The sequence below is a fragment of the Myotis daubentonii genome, chromosome 7, assembly GCF_963259705.1.
Source record: "Myotis daubentonii chromosome 7, mMyoDau2.1, whole genome shotgun sequence".
Taxonomy (NCBI): Eukaryota; Metazoa; Chordata; class Mammalia; order Chiroptera; family Vespertilionidae; genus Myotis; species Myotis daubentonii.
In genome coordinates this window covers 12,421,976-12,447,794 of record NC_081846.1, presented here as the reverse complement: position 1 = coordinate 12,447,794, position 25,819 = coordinate 12,421,976, and the positions used below count along the sequence as shown (strand labels likewise).

Sequence of the window (25,819 nt, the reverse complement as noted above, 5' to 3'; positions counted from 1 at the left end):
GTGTGGGAGAGGGAAAATGAAAGAAAGCAAGGCTTGAAATGCAGAGATAAAGGAGAAAGGGAGGGGAGAGGGAGGGAAACTAAGTCGGAGAGTTCTTAATCTTATTGTGTACAATATTACTGCTTATGTGGTAGCAAAGATTTTGTTGGTATTGGAACTGTGTAGGAACTTGGTGAATTAAGACACCATGAAGGCCTCTGGGGCGAGGGTGGGGTGAAGAGGGGAGTAATTTTCCCCCAATGATTATTCCATGCCTCCTGTACATTGCTTCTGCCAGTCTTTCCACATCTCTCAGTTTATGCCTCTACAGCACTAAACCCATATCTAAGTGTGTAAGTGGGTGGGAAGAGGGGTTACAATGTCACACTTACAATACTGAAATGACCCTTATCTTTCTAACCACATCTGTGTCCTCAGAGGAGAAATCCCCTCCTCCAAATTCCAAACCTTCTCTATGTCTGGCTACTGAACTAAACGCTTCCCAGAAAAGTAGATAACTCATACATCCAAATAACATCACTTTTTGCCTTATCTGTTACACACACTTACCTTTAATATTAATGTTATTCATATTAAATACAGAAAGGGACTTCTACCTCTCCTAGGGGTCCCGTCTATGAATGATCCGAATTTGAAACTCCTTGAAATCATTTTGCCAAATCTTCCCTTGAGTATTACCCAATTTTAATTCCATTCAAACTCTCAACATAAAACTCCATCAATGTCAGTGATAAAGTAGCAGTGCTTATACATGGAAACATATGCGAAAAGTGTTTTAATTATTCTCACTTGACTAATGAGAAGATAAAAAATCTTGACTAGTATTAATACAGTTTAACAAAGATCTATTCATATTTGTCAAATCATGCAAGTAAAAATCTCTTTAAAATAAATGTTTTTATTTATACTTTTGCTAATTTGGCCATTAAGTTATAAATACAATGAGTATTCTCTCAGATATAAAACGTTTTTTAACAGTTTTGATTTAGATAGCTCTATAGGAAATGAAACACCTGAATGTTTCTGCACACATGCCTCTGTTGGCAACTTTTCCTTTTCCCCGTATCTGTACAACATGCATGCACACATGCGCTTTTTGGATGCATTCTCTACCAAAGCCTTAGTCTGAAACTTCATAATTTTCAATCCACAGTACACATGCAGTTAGAACCACAGTACAGAGACAGAAAACATAATTGCTCAAAATTTAATAACACCAATATACTTCAGAATATAACTACAAAATAAGGAAATTCTTATCTAATGCCTAAAAGTCATCATATTTGTGCCCAGTATCAACCATTTCAGCTTCAAGTCACTGTGCTATGAAAATTCAAGTAGCACCTCTTGGAAAATAATTAAGCTGTGTTTACGTATACTAAGTCAGGTGGAAAATGGAGGCAAATATCCAGGTTCTCCAAGCAAAACAAGACAAAAAGAGTCCCAATTATTTAGGTGAAACAGTTTTAGTTATTCTAGACTTAGATAATTATGTCTAATAACATTTTAGACATATACAATTTGAAATTCTCCCAAGTAAAATCAAACAAACAAAAAGACAAGCCCTATAGAGTATATTACAATTTTTAAGACATAACTTTTCATTAGAGTCGATGACTAATTCCTTTGAGGTGTATACTGATTTAGCCCTTAAGTGAATACACACAGTCAATTTAATACTGAATTGTTAGGCAGCATCTTCAGTCCATGACTCAGTTCGTTACCCATTTCCAAAGGTTGAATTAGAAAACATTCTTTTGTTTTGTTTGTGTTTTGTTTTGTTGTGGGTTTTTTTTGCCATTCACCTAATTAAAATCTTCAAGCTTGACCTTATAGACAGTGCGAGACGCGGTGAGTTGGTTTGGCTGTGAAATACAATCTAGTGCTCTCATGATACAGAGATACAGTTTGGGTGGCAGCTAGAGCATGTTGCTGAGCCTGCCCCGGGAGGATGGGGGGACTCTGCAGCTGTGCCCATGGCCACACTCACTCCTCAGCCTCCCAGCCTGGTTGACGAGTTGGAGAAAAGAGAGTGAGCAGCTCCTCCAAGCAACTGACAGGTATGTCACAGTAATTCCCTATCAACAGTAAGTTCTAAGTTTTGCAGATGATTTATCTTTAAAAAATATAATTAGTGTGGTTTTAAGGCTCTCTAATATTCCTCACATTCATTGCCTACAGCCACTCATTTAAAATGTTATTTTAAATACTATTTATACCATCCATTGTAATAATGCAAACGATGAAGAAAGAAATAAAACAAAAAATAAAATTCTTTCTCCTTTGCATCATCAAGCTCAAATGCCCGAAGTTGCTCTTTTTATAACATTTCTATTTTTGACTCTTTTAGTGGCTAATTTATATATATAAAAGCCTAAGTGACCGTTCAACCATTTGCCTGGTAGCTTTGACGCACAATGACCACCAGGGGGCAGACACTCTGACCAGTAGAGGAGGTAGCCTGATTCCTTGCCGAATCAGCCATGGGTTAGGTTGCTGCTGGGGCACTGTAGGCCCCAAATTTACTTCACCCACACCCCAGATACAGAGAGGAGGGAGGAGGGAGCTGGTGGGCATCCAGGCCCTGGGGGCTGGGCCTGCAGGAGGGGGTCTCACAATCCGGGAATCCCTCGGGGGATGTTGGAGAGTCGGTTTTGGCCCAATCACTGCAGGCCAGGCTGAGGGACCACCATCAGTGCATGAATCCATGCACCAGGCCTCTAGTTGCTAAAATTATATAATAATTTCTTGAATTTTCCAAATTTAAGTAACATCAGTTGATTCCTTGCTAGGAAGGATAAGGAACTTTCCTAACGATTCCTGCCCTCTCTCCTCTCTCTAATCATTCTATACTACTTTTACTCCCCTACTTGATTTAAGTTTTGGTTTAAATGCCACTATGTCATTCTCACTACCAGACAACCCCTTTCTCCTTATTTAATAACTTTAGTGTTCTTCCAAAATGCTTAGCACTTCCTAACACACTATATAAATAACTCATTATCAAATACATTGTTTGTCTCTTATTAAACTATAGGAGAACAGAACTTTTTTTGTATTTTTTGTTATTGTTTACTGTTATATTCCCAGAACCTAAAAATGCCGGGCATATAGTTGTGTTTAATACATATTTGTTGAATGAATTTCAATTAATTGCCGTTTTAATTATTTAATATCAAATTACTATAACTTCCTAAGTCTTGGTATCTGGCAGGGTAGCTCCTCCAGGTTTCCGTCTTCTCCAAGGTTGTCCTGTCAATTCTATCTCAACAACATCGCTGAGTTGTCGCTCCCTTAAATGTCTGGTGAGTGGTGGTTCACTGTTCGTACTTCTGAATGAAAATCTCAGGTGCTTAAAAATAGTAAGTAGCTTCAGTTTTTGTTGCTAATACATTGTTCTTTCCTGAACAAGCCTCGCCTCTGAGTTAGGCAGGTGACGTGATAAAGCATGTTCAGGGACAGGTCTCCCTTTAACAAACATGCCCCTCTCTTAGAGGCAGGCAGGCTGCTTACCCCTGTCATCCCTCAATGCCAAAGGAGAAAGGCTTTACTCTACAGTAGCCTGAAGTCCGAGTCACCTGTTAATCTGATCCTATCCACTTTTCCATTTCCAGTGGTTTTATTAATTCACCCCCCCACCACACACACACACACACACACACACACACACACACACACACACTTTATTTGTACTTAAAACTGCCATTTCTATGAAAGTTTGGGAAGAAGAAGACACACAATAAGTATACTCAATGTACTTTTTGTGAACTGAAAGCTGATATGCTTTACTAAGTTATAAAGGTGGTGGAATTATAGTCAGCATAACAGTAATATTATAGAAAGGCAGGTGCTACATTGCAGTGTATTGTATAATAAATATCACCTACGCTATGTCTCAAAAAAAAAGGTGAGAACAATTGCACTGAATTGGGAACATGTTGAGAAACAAAGTGTATTTTAATGATTTCTATATTTCAATAAGTAAGTTCTATGCCAAAAGTATAATCAACTTTAAAACATGATTGATCTCTACTAGCACTTTATAGAAAAGAAGTCGCCTCAGAGAAACAGGCTAGGTGTTGGTGATGGTTGATCTCCGTGTTGCTATCTAGGTCCGTTCCTAGCCTCCTAAGCCCGGCTCTGGTCCCCAGGGGCTGACTTCCAGTCAGAAGGCAGTGCATCACACAGGCCCGGTTCCTCCTGGCTGAAGTAGGCTTTGGCCATTAGGAAGAAGTGGCAGGAGATCAGCAGGTAGGGGTATTAGGATGTCCCCCTCCCCGCCTCCCCGCTGTGCTCCCTCTCAGCCAGCCTGGCCTTTGAAAGTGGCAGCACTGGGCAATACTAAGTCACAGGTTCTGATCCCCGAGGACTTCGCGCACACCTGCAGCTCTCACCAGACTGGTAGGAATTGTCTTCCCTGGCCCTTCTCAGGCCCGGGCTGGTAAGAGCTCTTCATTCTTTTTGGAACGTGAGTGCCAAAATCCCATTTTTAAATCCTCCTCAATTACACCTTTGAGCACGCCATCTGTTTCCTGTCGGCACCCTGATGATACAGAATTCTAGGTCAGTTGGGTGAGTGGAACAACATTAAAAATAAATTGTCATTCCCTTGTGTAAAGTATTGTCAAACATGAACAGCAGGCACTTATCAATTCTAAAAGAAAATCCTTGTGAACAATATGCTGAATCAGTGTGAGGACATGAAAGTAAATACTTGAGTTAAGTAAAGATAAAAAGAATCAAAGCAATTACACTTCTACAAATGTCTAGAAATGAGCAGAGAGGTATTATTTGAAAATTTTTGCAGCAATTATACTATTTTGATTAATGTCCCTGGGAATTGTTTTGGCTTCAATAAACCATTTTACCATTTATCTTGAAAGCCTAAGGAGAGGAAAAAAAAAACACATTGTTTGGGGGCTTAAGAGAAGGCATAAGATAACCAGAATCCCATAATGAAAAATTATGAAAAGAATCTCCACAATGAAAAAGAGAGACTATCATGGGTTGAGAGTTGAAAATGAAAAGGGGAGGACAAAAGACCACATCAAAATATCAATTAAAAAAACACAAGGGTAGTATGAATTTTGTGTCCTTTTAGGTGTCCTATCTTCCAATGATCAATAATAAGTATAATGGTGAAAATAATAGTAACTAGTAGTTATTTACCATGTATTTATTATATGACAGGCACTGCTTTAAGTGTTTCATATCTACATGAACCTCTTTTGATGCTCACAACTCCATTAGTCTGTTACTAATATTATCCATTTTACAGATGAGAAAACTGAAATATAGTGAGGTTAAATAACTTGCCTAATACCACCCACCCAGTTTATAAAGGGCAAAGCCATATTTGACCTATGCAGTCTTATTCCACGGCTTATGATCATCACTTTTATACTAAACTGCTGTAAAATAAATGTTATACATAATCAATATCCCTCACCATCCCTTGTTTCTTTTGGAAATAATGCATTGCCTACTTGCTCAACACAAATATTAGAGAAGAAATAAACTCAGATATATTCAGGTTACATTTTAAGTACCGAGAAAAGAGCCAATTTTGAAGAAGATATGAATTCTAGACAAGAATTCTGCCTAACCTCTCCTAACTTTTCATCTTGTAAAGACAGAACATAATCATGTCAAATATATGACAATTACCAAACATTGTCATATGATAAACATTATTTTATAAAGCAGGAAAATAAGCCCTAAGTAGTTTGGCTCAGTGGGTAGAGTGTCAGGCTGTGGACTGAAGGGTCCCAGGTTCGATTCTGGTCAAAGGCCTTTACCTCTGTTGCAGGCTTGATCTCTGGCCCTGGTGGGAGCATGTGCAGTTGGCAACCAATTGATATGTGTCTCTCACATCAATATTTCTCTCTGTATCTCTCCCCCTCCCTTCTACTCTCTCTAAAAACATCAATGGAAAAATATCCTCGAGTGAGGCTTAACAAAATAAATAAACAAACAAACAAACGAATGAATGAATGTAGGGAAATAAGGTAATCTAGGAAGTTCTTTTTCAAAAAATTAATTTTTGAGTTTGTTTTTGAAGAAGGCGGTGACTGATCTGAAAATGAGAAAAAACACAAAACTCATTCTCTAGACCTCTCTATGGAAATCTTCCAAGGGGATCAAGATGCTCCTTGTCATTACAGTCCACAATGTACAGGGATTCACTTGCAGGATAAGCATGTTTAGACTTGTTGGACACTCAACTGACAAATGGTGTTTTGATTCAGAAAAACAGAGGGATTGAAAACAGAACTTTCTTGAACTTTATGTATCATGTTAATAAAGTAAGCAGAGGTACAGCCTATAGATTTAGAAAGGAAAAGATCACCTTGGAGGTCTAATCAGTAATGCATGTGGTACTCAATGGAAAAGAAGCAAGGAGTGGGTTGTTGACATCTGCTTCCTGCTTACTGCCCAGCTAATTCTTTTGAACAGTGTGATTGCTGAGCTTACCAGGGTAGAAGTTTGGTTTCCAACCTCATTACCAATAATTAAAGGAGTACATTTGACTGGAGAGTAGTTGAGGAAAATAATGAAAAGATGAATGGACCGATAAATAAATATTCACCCCTCAATCCATTAGGTCCTTGGAGACCCATCTTGGACAACAAAGGACAATACTGGTGGTAGTGGACTTTGACTTTATTTACTTCTTGCCACCTAGTAGGACACAAAGCACACACTGCCCCAAATAGAGAGTCAGTGAAAACTGGAATCACAGATAGTCTACAGACTTGAAGTGTATTATTTCCATGAACCTCTTCATCAACCAAAGACCCAAATAAAAGACCAACAAGCTATGGAGATACTCTGCGCATGACTAATAGAGCACACAGACATCTTTTATGTGTCTGTGCATCTCAACTTACTTACGAGGCAACATCTTTTTTAACTATAAGGCTTTGCAATTGTTTGTTCTGTATTATTATAACAACAGTTGTAAATTATAAAAACGGAAATCTAACCAAGTTAAGGCACTCACTCAGCAATTAATTTTAAGTCAACCAGCTTGCAGGCTGCTTGGAAATGAGTTCATGACTTTTTATTTTCCTCCGGTAGCCTAGCATAATACTTTTCATCTTTCGGGCCAGCAATAAATACTAACTGATTAACTGAAGTCAGTGACACACATGCCACCAACTTCTGTAGCACTGACATCAGCTATATGGATGTCCACAGCTACATCTGAAGCCCTGTCATCTACAAAGAGCAGATGTTAGTAGTGCAGATGCTGAACTGTGCCAAAGGGGCAGTTAACTGTAACACCAAACTAAAGTCCTGGGGTCAAAGGGCCTTATTCCTGAACTGTGACTAAAATAAGAAGTTCACTTCATGATTTCAGACCTCTGGGGTACAGAGTCTATTTGTTTTAAAAACACAAGAAGAGTTTAATTGATCATCGCAATTATGTAGAACCAGATGACACAAAGCCATTCAGCTTGCTGTTATCTGTGCCATTATTCAGACAAAGAGTGCAAAAGGAGATGGAAACACCATTCTTACTAACAATTTTAAGAAATATAGACACCGAAGTAATGGCTTCTTTTAGTTAATGTTATCTTAAAATACCAAATACAAGTGTAATGATTTTAAATAAGTTGTGGTGAGGCAAAAAGCCTACTCACTTATTTTCCTTGATCATGTCCTTTTCTACATACATGCATTAAGTAATCAGAGTCAGTGTGCCCACATAAACAAAAAGAAAACAAGCAAGATATACCACATAATTTCCTTTACTTTAATTTTACACACAGACAAAAAAAAAAAAAAACCACCATAAAGCCCCAAATTTCTTCCATATGTAAAGGAGTTTGAGTTTAACAGAGTCTCATTTTCATACAGAAGGATAATCAGATTTTTTTTTGCATTTTACCTGTTTTTTTTTTTTTTTTTCTGATAGCATCAAGATTTTCCCCATTAAGTCCAAGAATAAACACAGTGAGAACTGTTTTCTGGTACCACATGATGGATGCATTGTTTCAGTGATAAATTGACAGGGTGTGGCGGCTATATCTGGGAGGTGGTCTTCTTTTATCTGGTAAACATTAAAAAAGGGCAAACACAAGAGAGATAGCTTTTCTTAAGGCAACTGCTAGCAAAGGCTGTCACCTTCCTTATCACCTTGGAACGTGGTGAGAATGAGCAGATCAAGCTGCCTTGGTATTTCTTACTTCCATTGGGCCGAATCCAGATCTTAGTAAAATTTCCAATTGGATATAGAGCGACGAAATAACCAAATGTGTGCATATTGGGGCATAATTCATCATGCGGCTTTATCAGATAAAGCAAATGAGAAAATCCCGAGCCAGTCATAAAAGCGTGTCCAACTCTGAGTGACTTGTCCTTAAGATGGATCTTCTGTAAATAATTAAATTAGTGGATTTTTTCCCCCCTCTTCCCATCTGGGCAGAAAGAAAAAAAAGTCATGCACGTTCACACACACACACATGCACACACACGCACGCACACACACACACACACAGAGAGAGAAATAAATCCCAAAGGCTAAACCTTCTGTTTCAGTTGTTTGTGCAAAAAAAAGGCTTTGCCATATATGGAATTATTAGCCAGATTCTTGAACTTCAAACTGCTAAAGAAAATCAGCACCGTTATTATAAATAATTTGTTTAGGTGTGATTAGAAATTTATGAGAAATGTAATCTATTTCGTGGCCACAAAGATTTATGTGAATAAAAATCTCAGTCATATTGTTAAAAAGGTTTTAATACAGATAAGTAATTTGAAAGCATTTTGTAATAGACATGTGAAACCCTTTCCAGCTCTCAACAGCAGCACTTCTACTTAGAGAACGAGGAGCGCTTACACTGAGTGAACACAGGGCCATGCTGCTGGGTTCTGTTTGGCTGTCAGACCACCTGGACTGAAGACCAGAAAAGCCGAGGCTGGTTACAAGAAAGGAAGATAGATGGGTAGATGGGGCTGTGATGGTGTAGGGAAGGGAGGAAAAAGTGATGCTGGGGTGTATGTGTGTGTTTGGGGGGGGGTCTTTCTTCTCTTTTATTACAAGGACAAACTGCAAGTCATTTTATCTGTGGTCCAGGTAACTACAAGCAGCTGGCTGTGACTGCATGGCTAAAAACATTTTCCCCACCCAGGGACTCGGCCTCTGCAAGCACGGCTTTCCTGGACTTACTATTAAAAGCAATCTGCCAAGAGGCTCGAAAACCCAGGGGTGTAGTATCAAGTGAGCAGCAGGAAGGTGACCTTTCCTGCTGCTTGTTTATGACGGATCTGCGGACTCCGGCTCAGTGTGGGTCCGGCATCGGCAACAGGCCGAAGGGGAGATGGGGAACTCGCTGTGTTTTGTGTGTGTGTGTGTGTGTGTGTGTGTGTGTGTGTGTGTGTGTGTGTTTTCTTGAGGTCATATAATCAACTTAGAAAATACAGCTGGAAAAGACCAAGAATGAAAGCTTGGTTTTTTATATCCGACCTTACATTTTGGGGGTAAATGGCTAAAGGCAAATTCCCTTTAATACTTTTTTATTAGAGTGCAACCAACTTAGTAACAATTTAGTTACTACATTGAGCCGTTAGATACAAGTACACAAAATGAAGGAAAAGAGACAAAAGGAGAAGTGAATGAGGCAGCAGAAAATAAACTGAATTAAGACTAAAATACAAAGAAACCTGATAGGAAAAAGACAAAGGAAAATGTAGTTCTATTAAGAAGATGACCGTTTGTTATTTTTCTTGCTTAACGTTCTATAACTTAATAAATAATATCTCATTTAAAAGACATGCATAAGAATATATGATATTTTCATTCAAAAGTCATCTTATTTTCACACAATGTTGTGAAGTAACTGCCTGTCTAGGAAGTCTGCATGCATCCACCATGATCTCAAATTACTCAGAGGAGGCCATGCCAGGTATATTGAAAATCTTCTTTGAATGCTCATTCACATTTGCATGTAGCTCACACAAACAAAAACTACTCCTGTGTGGTAACTCCCTTTGCTACTTGTTAGGAGTTGCTTGTCTTTAGGTATTGATTCTATTCTTTCATTTAACCAAGAATCTTAGGCCCTTTTCCAGAGTATTAAAATAAAAAAAATATTGAATGCATAACCTGATCCATCTCCCCCCCTTCCCCAGGCAACATTTCACCTATTCTGAAAACAAACTAAAATAAAATCCGATACCGCCATCACAAAAGAACGATGCCAGAAATGGGTGAGTGATGCTCTGGCCTCCTCAGTCCTGCTTTAGTTACCGCCACACCAGAAAATATGCACACACTTTGTTGACTGGATGGCTATGACTGATGGATGACAGCCTGGTAAGGTTACCATAGCTAATTACAACATCATTCATCTAAGCCTGCATGGAAAAAAACGCCAGGCTCCCGGGGAAGAAAAAGGAAAGAACGAAATGCTATGCTATAGCTAGCTGTTAACTTTTGAATAATCAGCCACAACAGGAAAACAAATAGGATGAAACTCAATGACCAAATTATGACTTATGGATCCATCCAAGCAAATGACCTCAGTCCCCTGGTAATTTCAACTCCGGGTTGCACAGCCCACAGCCGAGCGCTCCCAGCAACAAGGAACCCTCACATGCTTGTGCGCTTTGTAGTAGGAATTCAAAGGCTCCGGCAGCAGCCCAGCCCAGCCCAGCCCTGAGCGTCAGTTCTGCTATGTGTGTGGTGTGAGCGTGTTTGTCTAGGATCAGATGCCAATACTTAAACTCCCATTATGGGCACAGCAGCTACTTACATGCTGCAGCCTAATTAAAGGAATAAACTTCCCCCTTCTTTATTTTTTCCTGAAGATCAGTGCCATGAAGGGATTTGGTTTCATTAAAAAACTCAGACAAATGTTCCCATATGCTTCCCTTATGCAGTAAATTGTCGAATTCGGAAGAAAACAGTCACGAGTCCCAACACTCATCTATGGCTATACAACGTTTTCTGAGAACTACTGAAAACAGAGAGCAAAGAACTCAGTGTTTTGAAAATAATGATAACAAACACACAGGCATAATTTCCATGTCAGTTCTGAAGCAGCACAAACACACATGGAAACAATAAAGCATCTGAGGCACCTTCCAGCTTTCAAGTCTCAGAAACAAGAACCACTTTCAAATATAAAGTAGCTCATCTTCAAAGTTTAACACACGAGAGGGGAGCAAAGCTAATGCCATTGCAACTCCCGACTTTAATCAGATGGCTTCATATCTGGGTAATAGAGATCACAAGAGTGGCAACAACCACATTGAAAGGACTCTGTATCCTGACACACTGTTTGAATTAAATTGCTAAAATAATTATAACTAAAGAAATATTTTCTCATGGAAGCCTGAACCCAACATGGCAAAGTTCAGTCAAGAAGTCCTTAGAAAAATGATCAACTTGTCTAAACTAAAACTACTAATTAACTAGGGCCGGGGGAGGACAACTGAGTCAGATTCCACTTTAGCTGGGCAATAATGAAATTCTCAGGGGACAGTGATAGCCCATAAGAGCAAGAAAAGGCTCATGTTATAGATGAGAAAATTGTGGTTCTCTGACATGTGGCAGTGACACATCAGGAAGTGACCTGGATGGTCTCAGATAAGAATATCGAGCCCTAGCTGGTTTGGCTCAGTGGATAGAGCATTGGACTGAGGACTGGAAGGTCCCCGGTTCGATTCTGGTCAAGGGCACATGTTTGGGTTGAGGGCTTGATCCCCAATGGGGGGCGTGCAGGAGGCGGCCGATCAAATTGCCCTCGCTATTCTACCTTATTTACAGAAGGTCCTGCATGAAGGCAGTCGAAATGTCAAAAAGAGTACAACAATATCCACAGGACAGGAAAAGTCACCTAGGAATCCCATTAGCATAATGCTTTTGGCGCAAGTTCCCCCCAAACACTCATACACATACATGCACACACGTGTGTGCACAAACTCATGGGATGAGGAGACAGGAGCAGATTCATTTCTGAAACCTAAAGAAGGTTTTAACAAAATGTTCTCCATCTTAATTTTCTAGTCTTTATTCCCTTATTAGCTGGTGATCTGCAGCTATTCATAATATGCATTTCTTACTTTACACTCTATCTCAATTCCAAAACATATGAGGTGCTACTTTATCACATACAGTATTAACAGTCATGGATAATTGAAATCTATAATTAATCCAAAAAATGTCATGTAGTTGAAAGAGCACTGTACTAGAAGCCAAGAGGTGAAGGTTCCAACTCTAGTTCTTTAACCAAATAGTTATATGATATTAAAGCACACACTCTCTCTAAGCTTTTGTCTTTCTTTTCTTTTTTTCTCATTGTAAGGTAATGACAATTGTCTAGACCAGCGATTCTCAACCTGTGGGTCGCGACCCCTTTGGGAGTCAAACGACCCTTTCACAGGGGTCGCCTAAGACCATCGGAAAACACATATATAATTACATATTGTTTTTGTGGTTAATCACTATGCTTTAATTATGTTCAATTTGTAACAATGAAAATACATCCTGCATATCAGATATTTACATTATGATTCATAACAGTAGCAAAATTACAGTCATGAAGTAGCAACGAAAATAATTTTATGGCTGGGGTCACCACAACATGAAGAACTGTATTAAAGGGTCACGGCATTAGGAAGGTTGAAAACCACTGATCTACACAATTGCTGATTATGAAAATCTATGGAACTGGCTATTTCTAGACGAGCATTTCATAAAGGTTGTTCTAAGGGGTGCTAACAATTCTTTTGTTGGTGGTGGGTTTCTTTGCTGTAGGAATTGTAGAAAACATGGGGTTTTCTGCTGCCTGCTCAACACTTTCTTCCCTGCAAGCACAACCAATCCTATTTGGACAATAAGTAAACATAAATAAATTAGAATGGCTTCTAGAACTTAAGTGCTCAATAAATGTTATTTGTTAATTAACTAGAATCAAATATATGTTGAAATCCTGAAACATGTCAAAAAGTAACATTGGTTCCACAAAGAAGACTTGGACAATTCCTGAACTAGGTAATTTTAAAGTGCAAACGGCCTCTGTGAATCTGATTCTTTGCTGTTTCACCTGGTGTTTCTTCCACCATGTCTCTTCTTTTAAATAGGCTATTTAGCAATCTCTAGGCTATACAGTAAAAAGCATCAAATAATTTTAGAAACTTAGAATCTTTAAGTGTTCCAATGATTTGCTAGTTAGGGCTGAGTCAGGACTTACTCATTTAGCGTTACATTAGAAAATCCATTAGAAAATAAATGGTAGGAAATTATTTAGATGAATGAAGTTGGAATTGTGTGGTTGCCCACTTGATTTAAAACTCTTCTTACAAATTAAAAATATATACCCCATTAGCTTATAGGGCATAAGACTATAAACCTTTTTAGGCGAGTGGAACACTTCTTCAATGCATTTTGTACCACTTTATTACTGAATAAGAATTAAGACATTTATTTATTGTACATCTACTGTACTGTCTTGAAGATTTGGACAAGGCATCAAAACCAAGGTTAGCCGAAACCGGTTTGGCTCAGTGGATAGAGCGTCGGCCTGCGGACTGAAAGGTTCCGGGTTCGATTCCGGTCAAGGGCATGTACCTGGGTTGCGGGCACTTTCCCAGTGGGGGATGTGCAGGAGGCAGCTGATCGATGTTTCTCTCTCATCGATGTTTCTAACTCTCTATCTCTCTCTGTTCCTCTCTGTAAAAGATCAATAAAATATATTAAAAAAAAAACACAAAAAAAACACCAAGGTTAATATTTGAGCTTGAGCTTAAAGGGTGCATATGTTCACCAACTAGACAAGAGGCCAAAGGGGTGAGCAGCTAAAGGGAACAGTACCTATAAAGCATGGAGGTTTGAAAACAAGTGACAAGTGGGGCCCTGGTGTTTCATAGTGGCTGCAGGTGAAGGTGACTGTAGAGTGTGGCCAGGAATGAAAGTGGGCAGAGGAAGTAGCCAGGTCATGAAGAGCCTGTGAGTATGAACTTTCTGCATATTCTGTGCATAAATATTTCATCTTGGAAGATACAAAAAGAACAGCAGGGGCCGTAGTAGGGAAGGTAGTTGGTTTTTAACAGAATACTGTTGATGATTACCTTGTGTTGGAAAAAGAGATATGAAAATTATACTGAACTTTGAGTATATTTTAACCCCCAATATCAGTCAAAGTTTTTGGTGATTAATATGACCTAATCATAAAAATGTCTTGATTCCTAACATGTTAAATTGTGTCTCCTTAAGTGAGACAAGCAGGAGAGCTGGGGAGGATTAAATTCCCTGGCTTCCCGAAGGGTCTCAAGAAAGAAAAAAACTGAGAATAAGCGCTTGTTTTTGCTGCACCAGCCTGGGAGGGCGTCTGAGTCCCATGACAAGCAGGGCCAGTTCCAATGGCCTCGGGGAGCTGAGCAGGGAGCAGGGCTGGGCTCTGTGTTTGGGATTTTATGTGCACAATGTTATGATGAATCGCTGGGACACAAATGCTGCTGCTTCTCCAACCTCCCCTCCCACTCTGCATGTAAACAGGATCTCTGGGGGGTCTGGCAGCACAGCCCCGGGAGGAGCCATGGCTATGGGCTGCTGCCATGCACATCCCTCCATCCTGAGATGACGCCTGCCCAACGTATGACCACATCCTGCCCTGAGGCAACAAAAAACAAAACAAAACTGGAAAACACCAACGCTGGCTGTGTTGCTTCCTTCTTCCATTTGTCAGAGAAACTACATACGTAGGCTTTTTCTTTGCTTTTAAAGTTCAAGAAATGAAAAGTACTCAATCTGATGGGATGCTGAGGGTAGATAAGGGATGATCTTGTCATTGTTCATCTCTGCCCAAATTCCTCCAGCGAATTCTGAGGAGCCACCTGCATCAGCTTACTAATGAGTTTGGACACGGTTGTCCACACAGTAGGACGCCACTGGAAGTGATTAAGCCGGGGCCATATAATCAGGTTTGGGACTTAGGAAGGCAGCGCTGGCAGAGCAGGGCTTGGAGAAAGCAGCACTGTCCAGAAAGGGGTCAGATGGAGGCCTTGCAAGCATCTGATTAATGATAAAGGTCTGGGTTGCTGCAACGGTGTGGACATGACGGCTGGAGAAAGTGGCGATGGTGGGAAGGAAAAGGAGGAGCTGGAGACGATGCCATGTTTTCAGACCCAGTCTCTGGGAGGCACACTGATCGATCACCTAACAATGAGCTCATCTCACCCTTGAACCCTCAGCACGAGGGGGAATGGGACTTGAAGCCAACAAGTTAGCATTTGCAGGGTTTTCATATGTAGTCAGAAAGTAAATCCCAGAAAAATTAAATCAATTATTTTATCCTTTTTTTTTTTTTTTTTTACAATAGCATATAAGAGGCACATAGCCAAATTGTTCCTGACACTGGAGCCAGTGTCAAATCCTGGCCTTGACACCTAATAGTTTTGTGATTTTTGATGAGTTACTGAACTGCCCTGTGCCTGCCTTATCCCTTAAATAAAGGGAATAATGGAACCCAACTAAGTATGATGATGCTTAAGTGAGTTGTTATGAGGAAAGGATTTAGAATGATCCATGCATGGTCTTAAGCTTAGTGGTTGTTGGGTAGTCACCGTTAATGAATATTGTTTCCTATCTCTGTCTTACCAAAAATCAGTATTGAAAGAGTGGAAAGTCCACTTGCAAAGAAAAGAAACCTCAGCTTACTTCCTTCTCTTCCCGCATTCAATGTTATGTTGCTCAGAGGGTTCAACAAAAGAAACTATGAAAAATCTGAAGAAAAACAAATGTTTTCTCTGAGGATGCGCACAAGAAAGATAAAAACAAATTCCCAGACACGAGCACTCGGAGGTTTGGCCTTTTGAAGACCAAAGTGCTCGCTTATAAATGGAATATTAAAACAAGCAAAGGCAATTTTCCCCTTTCGTCTTCCCTTATTGCCTAATTTTCCTCCCAATCTCATTTGCATAATGGATAAAAAGGCATCCATTATGCAAATAAACGGCAGGGCTGTGAAGTTGTTGAAGCCACAAACCTGGCTTCCCATGAAGAGAAGCCGCGATGAAGCCGCCCAGTGCCCGGGCTCCAGCAGACTGCTTCTCTCGCTTGCATTCCAACAAACAGAGGAACATTATGAGGCCTATACTAGTACAGATCATAGATCATTAATATCCACCTGGTTCTTCTAAAAGGGGCACTGCAGACGCTGCCCAGAAAATGAGTGCAAAGGACAGATACTCAGAATGGCCGCGTGTAAAGGAAACTTGACAGTATACACTTTGTTTCAAATGTGAAAAACTAGTACTATGTACTATGTACAGTTTTTACAACTTTAAGCATATGCTTTGCTTTAAAAGGCAAAGTGGAAAAAGCCCCTGTTCTAGCTTGAGAATTAACCTATAACAGGTGCTCAGAGCTGTCTCAAAATGTCTGCATACATTCAATAGGAATGAAAAACTGTTTTAAGTACCAAAATATTGAACTTTTCAGAAACTTCATGCTGTTAAACTGACCTAAATTTATCTCTAAGAGGTATCACCAAACACTGACATATTATGTCTCTTACAATTGTCATTTCACCGAAACTTGAGAAGAATGTTTATTTTCTCCTTCTATCCACACCTTTAAAACAAATATAACAAAAGAAGAATTCTGAGCACACTCACTGGGTCAGTTGCTCTTGTTTTAATAAACCAATAGGGCAGAATTAAGAAACTAACTTCAAAATGTTTGCCCCAAACTCTGAGATATGTAGTTGGGGCGGGGGAAAGGTGGCAAAAACAGACGTGACCTTTATTCCTAGAGTGGATTCCTTGATCAAGCTTAGCTTATTCCAAATGACGTTTTCAGGGACTCAAAAAAAAAAAATGCTTCTCACAGGCTATGGATGAACCTCATCACGTGCATTCCAATCCCTCCCTTATGATACTTCAAGGGCACACAGTTCAGATTCAGATTCACCTTCCATTCAAGAAAAAATGCTATCCACTTCCCTGAGCCTCAACAACTGCAAGGAGCTATGTAAAATAGTAATAATAATAATATAGAGAAGAAACCAGTTTGTATTTTTTAAAGAAAGAAGACTAACAAGGTAAGTCACAAAGTAGGAGCAACTCATAGTCAGCAAGGGGATATATATCCACCAGGTGAAAAACATACCACAGAAAATACACATACCTAGTTTCAGAGCAGAAGGGGTTACTTCAATTTCCCCACCAACTGGCTTAAAGGCAGCCAGTTGGGCAGCCACTTCAGTCTCGAAGGCATCTGGGCTCTGGCGACCTGCTGGGTTTCCTCCTGGGCTCTCGATCTTGTGGAGTGGTTCTTGTTCGTCAAACACGGCAATCAGCTACAAACAAACCCAGCAACACCAATTAGTGCTTCATTGGACACACACATCACCTGGAGACTGTCTCTAGCTGTGATCTTTGGTTTCAATAAAAATGGCCTCTGAAAACTTACAATGTTAATGTGATTGTACCCACAACTTTTAATTCAGTATTATGTCTAAAAGCACCATGGACAGGAAATAATGAACAGTGTATGTGTCCTGAAATAGAGAACCAACTTTGGTTATCTCTCTTGAAGGAATGAAATGGTTGCCTCCTCCCTTCCCCTTTTCTAATAAGCCTGAAAGGACTCCAGTGTCACTTCTAAGAGTTGTTCCAAAAACATAAAAGTTGAACATGCAGAAATAGAACAGTAGATATGATGAATTCCATAATTAGATCTTTCCTTTTAGACACAATCATAATAAACGGACAAAATGTGAATATTTACACAGAATTTGTATTTACCTTGTACCCACACACATAACCCATTTTCATACATGCCTTTACGTTTGTTCTTTTCCCACATGACTGATCTATGTTGACTGGTCTAAGTCCAATGAATTTCAATTTCAATGAGAATAAGCATCAGCACTTTAACCTAATTACTCCCATCGTCATCTCAATTTTATTTCACGGGCGACCTATGCTTCTTGTCATAAATATAAAAATGTTTGTCAATTTCCAAGTCATTTTTCATAAAATAAGGGCAAAATATCATAAAATATTCCATTCATTGTGCAAACATTGCTGTGTAAAAAGTGAGGCAACCTGGCTGAGACTGCATTTTTGGCCAGCGGACAGCACCACCATCAGGGAACCCCCGATGCCCCTTATCACTGATGTGGAAAAGTCTAAACGTGAGGGCAGCTCAGGGATGCCCCTGTCAGTGTGTGTGCAAATTTGAAAACCGCTAGTAAATCTCTATATATTTTTCATTCATTAAATAAAACAAACCTACTTGTGATTCAAACATTTATTCAGGAAAAACACTCAAAGCCCTATTCATAGGGGAACCTTGTTGGCAATAATATTAATGACACAAGCTCAGGGGTAACCAATCAGAACATCATACATTCCAAGTTCAATCTTTCAGAAGAAATGAATACAATTAGGGATATGTAAATTGGCTATTCAAAAATGATTTTCATAATTGACTACTCATTTCCAGTATGGAGACTTGTTTAATTGGAAAATCCAACAATCCTCTCACCACAGGAAACAAATGCTAGTCCCCAGACATTATTTTTAATTCTTAAAATTGAACACACACATTTTCTATTTTTAATCGGCAGCACTGATGAACTGGTTTCAGAGAAGACTTAAATAGATTAATAATGAAAGATTATTCTAGGATAAGAATAATCCCTAGAACTATATTTATCCAATCATCTGGCCAAAGTGATGTTTAACACTGTAAATCCTGAAAATGAAAATAAAAACAATTTTTAAATATGGTGGAAGTATTATTTTCATCACTATTTCTGTGACAATTGTAATTTCAACTTTATATATTGGTAAATTCTAACACGTTAGTAACATTTATTTTAATGCATCAACCAACTAAAAAAAGTAGCTTATTATATGGGTAGTATAAACAGTTTCATGTAAATTAAAAATCATACCTTACTTTTCCCTTTTGTTATATCCTTAACTCAATATATCCTATATATCTTAAATATTGGGGCAAAGAAGAAAAAATAAAATACTAATCTAAAGAATAATACAAAAGCTTATCCCAGCTGGTATGACCACTGTTGAGCAGCAACCTATGAACCAGGAGGTCACAGTTTGATTCCTGATTCCATGTCAGGGCACATGCCTGGGTTGCAGGCTTGATCCCCAGCAAGGGGCATTCAGGAGGCAGCCAATCAATGATTCTCATCATTGATGTTTCTCTCTCTCTCTCCCTTGCTCTTCTTCTCTGAAACCAACAAAAAGCTTAAAATTGGTAACTCATAACATAAATCATTATCTATAGCTGCTATCTAACATTTTTTTCTTGAAATACTTTACTAATAACCATCAATATATATATATAAGGCTAATATGCTAAGTGTCCCTCCAACAGTCCAACTGGTCACTATGATGTGCATTGACCACCAGGGGGTAGACACTCAATGCAGGAGCTGCCATGACACACACTGGCCATTTACAAAGAAATGACACCGCGGGCCTGGCACCAACAAAGCAACAATCAGCTTCCCCCAAGTGGTTTTAAGTTGGCCAGTGTGGCTCAGTTGGTTGGAGCATTGTCCCATGCAATGAGGGGTCTCTGGTTTAATTCCCAGTTGGGGCACCTGCAGAAGGCAGCCAATTGATGTTCCTCTTTCACAACAATATTTCTCTCTCTCTCTCTTCCTCTGACTCTATAATCAATTAAATTAGGGAAAAAAAAAGAAATAAAGGAGCTTTGGATAATTTACAACTTACATAAGCCTGAGTATCAGACTTGATCAAAAGAGCCATGTCTTCTTTTCAATTTCACACCATCAATATCTCTTCAAGGACTCAGACCTGTTTTTATACTCAAACGATAGGGCCATTATAATAAATATCAATAATAAAGGTGCGTGTGTATATGTGTGTGTTGGGGGCTGAGTGTGGGGGGGGGGGTAGAATATTAATTTTCTCGATAATATCCCTAACATGTCTAGATGCTTAGCACAGAGAGAGCCTGACACACATGGAAGGCTAATGTTAATGCCTTTTGTTACCATACTTAACATTCCCTGGCTTTCAGAATGGGTCCCACTTGACTTGTTTATTCCCATTCTACTTTCACTGTGTTGCTTCTCTTTAATCTCTTCATCACAGGACTGACAGAGGAACAGAGAAAGTACCAAGATCAAACACATCAAACAGGTAATTTTTGTTTTTCCTTTTTTCTTGCTCTTCATCACACAAGAACACACAATCCTTAGATATGCAGTACTGCCCTTCCACCAAAGCGAAACATGGTTTGTGCTGTCTGTTCTATTTCTACCATAACTCGAAGCAATATACCAACACTGTTAGTTTTTACACTGACAAGTAAATATTTTAATAATAACGCCAGGAAGTGCCTTAGTGCAGGGTCCTTCAATAGTCATGATGTGGTTTGCTCTCTTGTCAACCTATAGCATTCTGTCACTTTTATAGTCTGAGTTTTTATAACCTGATGCTATTATCATTGGGCTACATTGAGAATAAAAAAAAGAGTGATCCAAATGCCCGTAGAACATAAACTGCATTTTCAAAAAAATATTTTATTAGCAATTACACTGAAAATTATGTGGCTGGATTTTAATTACATGTCAAGTGAACTAATGCACTACTAAGAAATGCTTATTTGCCATATTGAGTTCTTTGGGTCAAACTGTTGAATTTCACAATATAGTGCTATTTTTTACCGTTTCGTACAGAGTCCGCATTACTAATAACTATCAAGTAAAATTAAAAGACAAAGAAAAAAATGGTATCCTACAAAATGAAATTGGAATCATTTGTCTCAAATCCTAATAAACTCAATTAAATCTAAGGAAGCCTGTGAAATTACTGCAATTTCACAAGTGGAGGAAAACACATTATCACCTTTGGGAAGAGGGTGAAACACTGTGGAATTTCATTTAAATGTACGCATCTGCTGGAAACTAAATAACAACTGGCTATGTGAGCTGATTTTATGCTATTTTAAACAAAGGGTGGAAAACGGGTTCTTTCCCTTCATAGGATTTTGACAGGTAGCTAAAAGCATGTGATCTGAATTTTTAAAATTAGCAGGCTCATGCTATTAGTATCTTCCTCAGACGCTAGCCTCAGATCTCGCATCCTCAGAGCAAGTACGGAACAACCCGGCTTCTCAGAAAGTTCAAACCACATTCAGTAAATGAGATAAAACCAATTTTCACTTCCTCTGCAAACTGAAAATCTATCATAGGGACCTTTACAAACTTTACAGTTTTAAGCTTCATCCTAAAGAAAATAACATGATTTACGTAACTGTACTAAGAATGCTATTTATCCTTATCATTTTTTAAAGAGGCAGCTGCCTATATTTCCCCATAACAACAAAAGATATGCCTATTAAAAACCACCCATATTTCAGCTAAAAACACATTTACCTCCTTTAATTATGTAGTACGTTTACTTAGAAGCCAGGTATAAAGACATTTTATGCTGACTCACATTTTTGTCTCTGACTGACTTGAATTAAAATTTCAAAGTTGAAGTTGTCATTTGACAAGAATCTGGAGTTTGTTGTTTGCTGCATTCTTTCCGTTCCTTAGTAAGAACAGCTCGCCATGTGCGAAACAACGTTCACACCGTTATCTAACAGACAAGGGCAATCCTGAGGAGCCCTTTCCTCTGTGCCTTCTTCATCCACAGCAGTGGTCAGACAAAGGTCCATGGAGGTCAGGTGCCAGCCACCAACTCTAATCCTAGGGGGCCCCAGGGGCCAGCGATAGGAAAAGGGAACAGATACAGAAGCCTGGAGAAGTTCCAAGCATAGTGAGGATAACCCAAATGTCAGGCATTTAAAAAACTCAACACACCTGTCTAATCAGTAATAGTATTTCCTCTCTCCCTGGTTTACACATACTAAAAATAACAGCTCCTCAGAGAGTGGGAGCTACCTGGGTGAAGCTGCCTGGGAAATCCTCAAAGATGATCCCAATCCATTGGGTGGTTTGCCCACCATTTAGCCAACCTCCCACTTGATGGTTCTGGTAGAGTAGGCAGTTAGATATGAACAGAATAGGAACTACAGGCCAGGTACAGAGGAAGTCCCAGGAGCCTAGCAACTGGCAATTGTAAGGTGGGACCTCCCTCACAGGTGACCTATCTTCCCCTAGAACAGTGGTCGGCAAACTGCAGCTGGTGAGCCAAATGCGGCTCTGTGGCCCCTTGAGTGTGGCTCTTCCACAAAATACCGCGTGCGGGCGCACATGTACAGTGTGATTGAAACTTCGTGGCCCATGTGCAGAAGTCGGTATTTTGTGGAAGAGCCACACTCAAGGGGCCAAAGAGCCACATGTGGCTCGAGAGACGCAGTTTGCTGACCACTGCCCTAGAATATCATTGGTCCTGTGGTTTAGACCATTTGACCTTTTATATCACTGGTCATGCAGATTGACCCTCCCATGACCTTTCCTCCCCTGGCAAGTTGATAGTCATCTGGTAGACCCCCTAGATGAGGAACAAGGGGACCAGAGAGAATAGCCTCATACGACTCCCATACAAACCCTTGTATGACCACTCCTGTAAGCACTGGGACCTTAGGACAATGAGGTTCGGGTCCATATCAAATAATCTTAAGAAATACTTAGGTCTGTTGACCACAGAGTCAGAGTTTTGCTCAAACCAGAGATAACATTTAGGCCTCAGTTGTATTTCAGCTTCGGGCCCAGAAAAGTAGCAAAGGTCAGGTGGGGCAACGCAATGGCTAATATCAGAACCAGAAGTGCTAACGACCCCCTGCCCTGGCACCAACCAATCAGTGGAGAGCACAACCCTGAGAGGACACACTAGAAAGCTGATGAATATTCTATTGAGATCCTCCCCTTGGACTTCCCCTAGGGTCAGTGCTTTAGAAGCAGATAAAAACCCTCAAGACAAAGGGCCCAAAGCACAGTCTCTCTCTCTCTCTCTCTCTCTCTCTCTCTCTCTCTCTCTCTCTCTCTCTCTCTCTCTCTCACACACACACACACACACACACACACACACACAGCTTTCCTCCCCCTTTCTTCCCTCAAGGCACATACCTTTGGTTTCTTTCTCCTAAGCTCCAAGGTCCTTTCTTTTGTCTCCAAAACTTGTTTCCTGAGCCCATACAGCCCAGCTGGCTCACTTCTTGCCCGGTTCATGGTTCACTTCCTCTACCCCTGTGACTTTCTAAATAAACTTTCACTTGTATTTGAGTTCCTTGGCTCTGAATTCTTTTCTTAGCCTAACTCTATCATCTGGTGCTATTTGCCATTAATAGTTCCTCAATTTTATTCAATCCCAGTGGCTCCAAAGGTCTCAGGAGAGTATACATTATTGGAGATGAAGGCACAAGTAGAAATATTTTAAAATGCATGGACACATGAACACACACTTGGCTTTTTCTCTCCAAGTTATTCTTATCTAAATCTCACACATCTAACCAGCATTTTTGAAAGAATATTTTATTTGAAACAAGTATCTCTGACACTAGGAAACATAAAATAGAATGTGGAAAAATATTTTTGTAAATTATAAAGCATAGATACAGTTACAATGCTGTAACATCCAGGTTGAGTATTATTTCTCGGGCTCAGTTTTATTCTCCCTCCTTCCTTACAATTTCTCTTCTCTAACCAAACCAAAGTGGTAGCTGTCTCAGAAACATACCCTTTGATAATCTCTTAGCCAAGGCTCAGTGCTACTACAGCCATCCAGACGTATGTCGACAGATTAAAGGCAATAATTTACTGGAACCTGACGAATTCTCTCTTCAGGGTTATCCCATCCCAAAGGAATGGCACAATGCCTCTGACCAGGTCCTCACCTAGCCCTTCTAAGGGCCTCAATTCTCTTCTGGCTTCCAGTCCAGCCCCCTGAAACTGACCCACCACACTACTGCGGAAGGGGCTTTCTCTCACACAGGTGTGGCATGGTCTTGCCCCAGCTTAAAATTCTTCATTATGTATCTGTCAGGCTTTCAAACTGAAGTTCAGGCCTCCCCTTGGAGGCCCCTGACCATGGTGCTTGTTTCTACAATACTGTGTTCCACATCTGAAATTCTTGCCTCTATAAGTAAACTGTAAGCTACTTGAAACCATGTGTCACATCATTAAAATTTTATATTTAATGAACACTTATGTAGTCCTTACCCTGTTCTAGGCACTGTTCAAAGTGTTTACATATTTTATTTCATACTCATAAGAAACCCTATGAGAAAAGCACTCATACTGTTTTATAGATAACAGAACTGATATACAACTGACTATGTTCCACACTCAGCATGGTAGTTGGCAGATAGAAGGGGGGAAGGTAAATACAAGATTTTTGTTTTCTGCTGTATCCAAGCCTCTTTCATATGAATATCTACACTTTTCTGTGGGCACCATATCCCTCAGTCCTGATTTTCCATCCAATTAGGAATAAAGGCAACCTCCATTACCATGTATGCTCCTCTATGGGCAAAATAGCTACTGCCCAGCCTGAAGGTTCAGTGCAAATTTGCATTTTACAGTTTCTCCCTCTAAATTCCACGTTAGTATATTATGATCTCAATCCCATTCCCTGACGGACTATATGAATGCATCTGATTCTCTTCCAGAGGAAGCCTTTGAAATTGTAAAACTAATTTGCACATTAACATACCTCGTTTTGAAACAAACACCACTGTGCAGTGTTCTCCATTACTTCTGACTGTCAGAAGAAGCTGGCTTATTTGTACTAATGACTGCAATCCAGGGCGGATTGCTTAATTTTGTGGATTAATGAGTAAGCAATCAAATGTGATTTTAAATCATGAATATAACAAACATACTATTCATTTATTTTGACAAGTAGTTTAATTTATGAGACTTGGCTACAAATAGAGCAGTCTATTTTGTAAAAGAAAAAAAAAAAAGAAACCCTTCTGCATCTAAGATAGCACCTCTCAGATAACAAAACTCGGTAGAGAATAATGACAAAGCCACCACCTTCTAAAGACAAATAAAGAATTGATAGGTTGATGGAGAAAAACAATGAGACCTGACTATACCATTAACATTTTCAAAGAGAATGACTTTTGCATGCACCTGAGCTATATGCAGTATCTTTGTGGGTTGCACACCACACAGAACATTCTAACCAAACTAGGTCAGTGCTGGTCTGAAGCAGGTGTCCCTAGCCTGTCACCCTGGTAGCCCAACACACGAGTTTCTGCAACTTTGTGTGTCCCCGGGGTGGCCTGACATCCCCCAAGGCCAGGTGAAGCAGTGAGTGGACTACAGATATGAGGAAGGTCACAGAAATGAGCTGGTGATTAATTGGTAGTACATGTCATCAGGCTGGTTAGGGAGCAGACCCTTTAACGTGGACACATTTAGCAAATTGGCCCGAACCCCAGCTGATTGACCTCGTGCACAGCTCCAGTGATGTCCCACCCTCCTGGCCTTTCATGACAGCTGAGCAACTGGTGGGGACCCCGGAAAGGTCAGCGGCTGACTGATTGAGAGATGAGGAGGCGCTTCTCGCCTAAACAGAACACTCAGACTCAGATCGTCCTTGTCGTGAGTGGCAATGCTTCAAAGCCGATACTTACAAAAATGCACACTGCCCTTGCAGGTGGGGTTAGCCGCCCAGCTGCTTCCCTCTGAGTGGTGGAGCGCACCTTCTCCTCTGCCTTCTAATTGCTCGACATCTTAGACATCTTAATGGGTGACAGTGTGGCTAACCCTGCTGGAGTGGGCGCGGACTTTGGGAGCATCTAAATGTCAAGATTTGTAATTATGATTGTGGGTTGATTAACCTCACAAGGAATGATGTCTTGCTAATTGGACCTGAAATGCAGAAGCCCAGAGTCCTTGCCCTT

The 25,819-nt window shown here is 39.9% G+C and overlaps 1 protein-coding gene across 3 annotated transcripts in view; it reads right to left on the bottom strand.

The window, feature by feature from the left end:
- The window catches only part of PARD3B (par-3 family cell polarity regulator beta), a 917,882-nt gene that overhangs the window by 563,463 nt on the left and 328,600 nt on the right, over positions 1 to 25,819 (bottom strand). For all 3 annotated transcript variants that reach the window (XM_059702879.1, XM_059702877.1, XM_059702878.1), the window contains exon 3: positions 17,138 to 17,309. In XM_059702879.1, coding sequence (XP_059558862.1) covers positions 17,138 to 17,309 — 172 coding nt within the window. The remainder of the gene's footprint in view (positions 1 to 17,137; positions 17,310 to 25,819) is intronic.